This window comes from Strongylocentrotus purpuratus, unplaced genomic scaffold, assembly GCF_000002235.5.
Source record: "Strongylocentrotus purpuratus isolate Spur 01 unplaced genomic scaffold, Spur_5.0 spur5_scaffold_2, whole genome shotgun sequence".
NCBI lineage: Eukaryota > Metazoa > Echinodermata > Echinoidea > Camarodonta > Strongylocentrotidae > Strongylocentrotus > Strongylocentrotus purpuratus.
In genome coordinates, this window is record NW_022145605.1 from 998,414 (window position 1) to 1,005,426 (window position 7,013).

Here is a 7,013-nt window from a genome sequence, read left to right on the forward strand (position 1 = left end):
GGAATGACCCCAAATCTCCCGATTACAATTCCGCTCTTCTCAGTTGTAGGGGCCGGGGGCGGCTGTATCGTGAGTGCTTTTACGTGAACCTCTTTAAAAATATAATTATGCTGGATTCCGACCCAGATTGCACACCCTAAAATGATAGGATGATCATCCCCAATACGCTTGCAGTTTACATGTGCACCCCTTCCTCTTTAACCATCGTTACCGTCACAGCCATTTACGTGTAGCCGGCCCCCTCTTCAATAACGGCTCCCAAGCCTTCGGGAATGACCCTAACATTTCCTTACTATACCATTCTGCCGCTCTTTGGAGGGGCCGCGGGTGGGTGCGGTGCGGCCTTTTAAGAATTGTTTTTACACTAACCTTTTCAGGCACTAAGGCTTAACATAAACAAGCTTGCTTAGAATTTTTGAAAAATAAGCTGAATTCCGACTCTATTTAAATCGATTTGCACAACCTAAAAATTAGAACACGATCAGTCATCCCCCTTCCTTGCGCGCGCATTTCACAAGCATTTCACAATGCACTTCTCAACACGAAATATTTCACTAAATATGTTTTGTTATTTTCACTCAAAATTAATTCAGCCATGCTCATTTTTAATCACTTCACTTATATCTTATCTAACATTGAATACAATGCAGTTGCATGGGTTGTTCTTTTATTTTGTTAACTCGGCAGAGGCCACGGTCATCTTCAAGCATTTACGCTTACGACATGTGGTCTCCTGCTTTTTCCTTTTGTATGAAACTTTTATTTTAACTGGAAACAAATTTACATGTTATTTCATTATATTTATTTGTATGTTTCTTTGTATTGATATGAAAAAGTGGAAATAAAACAAAACAAACAAACAAACAAGCGCATACCCCCTCCCCCCCCCCCCCCGAGTCCCAGTTTTTCCTTTAATCGTTGTTACACTGTCACTTAGTGCCATTTCCTTGTCTTTTACGCTTTTTCAACCGGCTTCTCTCTTCTCTTTCTTTTCTCGTTTTCTCTCTCTCTCTTTTTTTTCTTTTCTCCTCTCCGATTTTCTTTTCTCTTCTCCTTTCTTTTATCTTCTCCTTTTTTCTCTTCTTTTCTTCCTCTTTTCTCCTTCTCCTTTTTTTTAGCCGCCAAAAGAGGGGGCCGCGGCCGTTCCCCCCCCCCCCCCCCTCGGATCCGCCACTCACTTATCTATCCGAAGGGCAGTTCTATAGAAACGAACGAAGACGTGCCTCGATCATCAAAAGTAACAAAGAGAACATTTCATATTTGAGAGTTGCACTTATAATTATTAGCAAGTGGAAGGGCACTTATTATATAAATAAGAAAAGGGGCACTCATCAGGGTAACTATATGAGACGGGGCACTAGTAGAAAGAATGGGGGCACTGATTATATGAATTAATTAAAGGGGTTTTCGATCCTACAAAAGTTTCACTTTTAGGGTATTTGAAAAAGTATGGGGAACTCTGTGTCTGGCTCAAAATAATAAATGAAAATAGATATAGATATTCTCAACAAATAAAATGAACTACCCAGACGGGGATTTTTTTTTGTCTATCTGTCTACCCATTATAAGCATGCCACCTATACTATATAATATATACAGCTTGTCCTTGAAAGAGACTATAAACTTGTACCACATTTTTTAGGAGAGGAACTTCTGATTTTCTTCAAAATGCCTCGAATTTCCGAGTACTTCACCCCTCTAACAGTTAATGTATTGTTTAGTATGGGAGCTGGAGTCCTTATGGGATGGTTTATTAGAGGTAAATTCCAAAGACAACATGTTCTGAGAGCTCAGGAAGCTGCCAGATCGTCAATGGAGGTATGTACAGTCCCGTGTGTTGGGCTTCGTGTAATTCTACTAGACTAGTAGATCTAGTAGAGGTCTAACGTTAGTAATGGAAATCGAAATCCACTGTGACAATGTTAGTTACATATAATATTACTGTGCTGTTGACAAGTCTTTAGGGTTATGTGATAATCACTCCTTAAATGCATGAGGTCTAACCGTAAACGGTATGGACCTCACACCTGCATTAGTTTTTAAATGTATGGACGTTTCACACGTACAATGCCATGGCCATGATCCGATCTCTCTCTCTCTCTCTTGTATCCTTCCTCCGCTCAGGTCGGAGATCGTCGGCACTGTGAGTCTGCGAAGTTACATAAATGCTTTCTATAGGTCGTTAAAGATGATGTGTGAAGGTTGCGTAAAAATAAAATAAGGGTATGCAGCTGTGTTAGAACTTGAAATACTTTTATGAAATGTTTTGCAAAAAAAGTTTGGCATAACAATTGCTCATGGGATAGAGCCTGCTCTTTAGCAATTGTGTGCCATGTTACAAGAAACCAGACAAAGTGTGATTAGACTAGAGTCTAGGCCCTAGTCCTAGAGGCTAGATCTAGATCTAGAGTAAAGGAGGGGGTTTTCGGACACTTAAGACAAAATCCTATTTTTTGGACCCTTTACTTCCTATTTATTATCATTTCTTGTTCAAATCATGAAGCAAATATTATTATTATTTAAACAAAAAAAGAATCCCAGAAGAAAATCACGAATTGCCATGACAATATTCATTTCAATTTTCACTGTTTCGGAGTCAGTTATCGGCACAGCGAACTAGTTTTCGGCCGCATGTACAAAGTCAATAGGAAGCGCGCACGCACGCTGTGCGTTTCCGCGCTGATCTATAGTACTAGCTGGCGGAGCAGGTATCCCAGGCCGGAGCTCGCCAGGCCGAAAACTAGTACTGCAGTGATCGGAAATTGGAATCTGAATTAGACAGAGATATCGTGTGTGCGTTGCGGAGTCCGGCTGCATTGATTTAATACATGCGGTGAGATACTTTTGAGCTTGCGACTAGCACAAAATCGGGCTCTTTATCTGAAAAATACTTGAAATAAAGCTCATTTTATGGTACCCATATTTCTTACAGACACGCGTAAGATACTTGATTTTTCAGATTCGGGTAGCGGGACCGCCGATTACATCGCTAAAATGTGATATTTTAGGATATATTTTTCATTGGAAATGTGGTTCTTCAGTGAATCTGGCATGGTATGGTATGTGTGGGATATGTGATATGCTATTATGCGATGTATTTTAAGGGATTTTACCATGCATCCAACAAATCGGCCGAAAACTGAAGCTGGTCGATTACCCCCTCCTTTACTCTAGATCTATATTTTTTTTAGTACATTTTTTTTAAAGAATTTACTCAATCACGAATGGTTTAAATTAACTTTGGTTTGTAGCCCCATTCATAAGTTGTAAATGTCTTGCACAAACTTAAATAGTAAAGATCTTAAAGGGATGAAAATTATAGAGGCTTCCCCCTGTTTTATTTTATCCTGACAAAACGCAATCTCAAAAGAGTAAATTTTGTGAAAGTAATCTTGCATTTGTTTCTAATTGTTTTCCTACCTGCAGGGTACCCCTAGTGTCATGTCTGACAGCGGTGAATACAAGCTTGTTCTAGTTGTAAGAAACGATCTCAAAATGGGAAAAGGAAAAGTAGCTGCACAGGTAAGTAGGTTTATAGACCGAGCCAATCACTCTTTTACTTAGGCTGTATAAATGTGTCATTGTGGGTGAGAAAGCTAGAGGATGGATGGATGTTATACTTCCTACAGACTGTTGACCATGTTCTGAATGAGTTTGATGTAGTATGCCAGCCACCCCCCCCCCCCCTCCCTCACTGATTTAGAAAACACGCAACTAGTGTCATATTGTCAGTTTTAAATAGCTCTGGTTGATATATGAAATTATGATAATCCTACATTATTTAGTTCTATCATTTGGAACCTGTTCTGCCTTTTATATTTTCAGTCATTAGCTCTTACACTCAAATACAAAGGCCTCTCAAAAGGAAATTTTTAAAAAAAGTGCTCACCATCTATTGCTAGCTGGTCTTCATTTACAGGTGGTCACAAGCTCAATGACTTGCCCAAGGCCAGGCATAGTGAAATTGAGTAGGCTAGTTATAGAATAATGTATTTGGGATAATGGTATATATGTTTTCTGAATTACATATTCATAAAGTAACAATCATCACACATACATTATTCTATAATTAGAGATTTTTTCTTCTTAAAAGATCTCAATTTAGATCAGTGATTTAAATAACCATAATTTTCTGTTAATAGCCATCACTTTACCTCATGTATGACTTGTTGTTTGTATCCTGACAGTGTAGTCATGCAACACTTGGATGCTTTAAAAAGGGAACCAGAATCAGACCAGAATGGTTGAAGAATTGGGAGGTGGATGGCCAACCTAAGGTGGTCCTAAAAGTACAAGATGAACAGTCATTGTAAGTATACCAATATTTACATTCTATTTTGAAAACACAAAGGGTATATGTGAATAAAGCATTTTTCTATTTCATTATACTTTATGTCAATTTGATTTATGATAATTCAGTAAGTTATCGTTTTGATCAGGTACAGAATTCTGAAGTCATCAGCAATGTAGTCAATCATTTTCCACATTATTCTCACAGTAATAATCTTGCCTTCAACAGTACAAACCATCCAGGTTTCACTAATTGGTCACCCACCCCCCCCCCCCAAAAAAAAGTCTGACATCAATAGTGCACAGGAAGGGTACAGACTGTAAAGGTATCAGTAAATGATGCCGGTGGGGGGGGGGGGGGGGGGGGAGGTGGGGGCTAAAGTAGGAAAAAGGGTTTTGTGTGCAAACAAAAAAAAATATTTGAGGGTCTTGTGAGCGTACATGCAAAAAAATCCCTTTTGGCAGTTCAGAATTCTTTCAGGTTTCTTTGGAGGGTTTTGTGTGAAAACTTGCTACATAATTTGGTTTGACCCTGCCCACCCTCTTTTTTTTTCTTCAAGTGGTGAAATAACAATTCAAGGTATAATCCATCTCTTTTACAAAGATAAAGACTTGCTTTCATTCAAGTCAGAAACAGCAGTAATACTCCAACCGACTTTACAGCAGAGCTTTAAAGATTTACTCTATGAAATCCATTCGTTCTGTTGTATCTACAGATTAGTGTTATCTGGACAGGCCACAAGAAAAGGTCTTCCAACATCCATCATCCAAGATGCAGGAAGGACTCAGATAGCTCCAGGATCAAAGACGGTGCTAGGTATCGGACCAGGTAAAGCTAAAACATTCACGACAAGTTTTCTTTTTGAAAAGTATATCTTGTAAATTAGGGGTTCTCAAACTTTTTCCTGGATGGTCTAAATGTAATTTCTGTGAAAGCTAAAAGGTCTGAAACATTGGGCAAAATTACTTCTTTCAGTGTGGTAACGTGGTTAAGACAGTCATAAGTGGGAGTTCTGATACCTTACGCATGTCAGTGCTGTTCAAATCAGGGAAAAAATACACGGGGGCTCGGGGCAATTTAGCCCCCGAAAGTCTTTAAGGTATTACAAAGTTTTGGTAAATTTTGAACAATGGGTGGATAATGATTCTTTACAATTTTGATATATTTGGATGCCCCTGTGAATGTATTAAATACACTAGAAATTTTAGCCCCTAAAACACTTCTGCTTTCGAGAAAAACTAAATATAAACATTTACAGGTGCTCCCGGTAAATTTTGATAAATTTCAAATAGCTCCTATATGGCCGTACAATGGTAGCTGCGACCATAAAAATCTCAGAATATGTAGTTGTGCTATATAAATTCCAAACGGGAATAGCTAATCGGTCGATTTTAGTCAAGATACATTGTTTCATAGCTTAATTAATATCTTGACCTTGAGAGGGAGCTATACAACATAAAGTGTTAATTTTTACAATTTCATAAATTTAGAGTCGATTTCGACCTCGACAACGATCACTGAATATTGTAGGATTGCATATGCTTCCAATATGTTCATTTGAACCAAATTCATGACCCCATACCAAAACTTTGTATTACCTTTAAAAGAGCCCCCAAATCGTGCATAAAGTTCAATGCAAAACAAATTAAAGAGTATTATTTTCATGCAAGCAAGCTTGAAAAGTAGCCCCCGAAACGTTTAAAGTAATTTTTCCCTGGTTCAAATGTGCAATATCGATAATGCACTTGCCCTGCAGGTGCCTACATTATCACTATGGGCACTGATTAAACTTTGTGCACTGGCCCTGCCCTAACACACTCGCAACAGTGCATTATTATTTAATGTTGATAAGTCTGCATAGTAATGACTGCATTATCTACTCCTATTTTTCTGTATCTAGGGCCAGCAGAACTCATTGATGAAGTGACTGGAGATTTGAAGCTGTTTTGATGAGAACCTGATCATTCCATGAATAGTTTTATACTTCATCCACTCACTGGGCCTGACTGACTGGGGGTGATGTGACATGTGCAAGGGAAGATGTAATAGTCAAACGTTCAGGCTGACATTTTCAGTACCAAAATTACTATGTTCAGTTAGAAACCTGAGAAAGCTATTGGAAATGTGTGTTAACTGAAAGTGGACAGAAAGTCTAATCATGTTATGTGCATTTTTACCCTCCCCTCCAAAAATAATGAAATATTAGACCTTTGTAATGACCTGAATTGAAAGTGTTTATCTCTACATTCTTTGTTTTGGCAACACTTCTAATATTTCTATGTGAATGTTATTTAACGGTATGTCCATCTTCATTTAGACAATTGCTTCTAAAATATTTGATGTGAAGCCCAGTTTTAAATCACAGTAAAAATAGATGGATCTTTTAAATAACAACACACATTAGTCCATTACATCAATTTCAATGTTCAAGTTCCCTTTTTTAAATTGCCTTTTTTTTCTTCATGTACACCCCGAGTTTAAATAATGGATGTTTCAAATGTTTAAACAAATTAGGACCAGGAAATTTGTAAATGAACCAGTGCAAAAACGAAATGATGCACGAAATGATGCTGCTACAATTGTGTATGTAACTACTCTTTATAATGGGTGAATAAATGTGCACATCACTTCAATATGGATATGGAAGACAAGAAAGAAAACAGATTTTGTTTAGTGTCTTTTTAATAAATCATGGTAAAAACATCTACCTCATTTGTTCAAT

At 37.8% G+C, this 7,013-nt stretch overlaps 1 protein-coding gene across 2 annotated transcripts; it reads left to right on the forward strand.

The window, feature by feature from the left end:
- Positions 1 to 1,590: 1,590 nt before the first annotated feature.
- LOC575194 (peptidyl-tRNA hydrolase 2, mitochondrial) lies at positions 1,591 to 6,998 on the forward strand. 2 transcript variants are annotated; one of them, XM_011664744.2, is made up of 5 exons: positions 1,591 to 1,818; positions 3,412 to 3,522; positions 4,188 to 4,309; positions 5,007 to 5,119; positions 6,192 to 6,998. In XM_011664744.2, the coding sequence occupies exons 1-5, from the start codon at positions 1,669 to 1,671 to the stop codon at positions 6,239 to 6,241; spliced, it is 546 nt and encodes a 181-aa protein (XP_011663046.1). In that variant the 5' UTR covers positions 1,591 to 1,668; the 3' UTR covers positions 6,242 to 6,998. The 2 variants fall into 2 exon arrangements, with proteins under 2 accessions (XP_011663046.1, XP_780704.2); XM_775611.4 differs by having other exon boundaries at positions 1,593 to 1,818; positions 3,427 to 3,522.
- Positions 6,999 to 7,013: the final 15 nt, after the last annotated feature.

Excerpts from the sequence above, each read along its gene's own strand:
- LOC575194 (XM_011664744.2), top strand. The coding sequence starts at position 1,669 with ATGCCTCGAATTTCCGAGTACTTCACCCCTCTAACAGTTAATGTATTG. Across the intron at positions 4,310-5,006 it reads GTACAAGATGAACAGTCATT|ATTAGTGTTATCTGGACAGG; the intron begins GTAAGTATACCA and ends TTGTATCTACAG. Across the intron at positions 5,120-6,191 it reads GGTGCTAGGTATCGGACCAG|GGCCAGCAGAACTCATTGAT; the intron begins GTAAAGCTAAAA and ends TTCTGTATCTAG.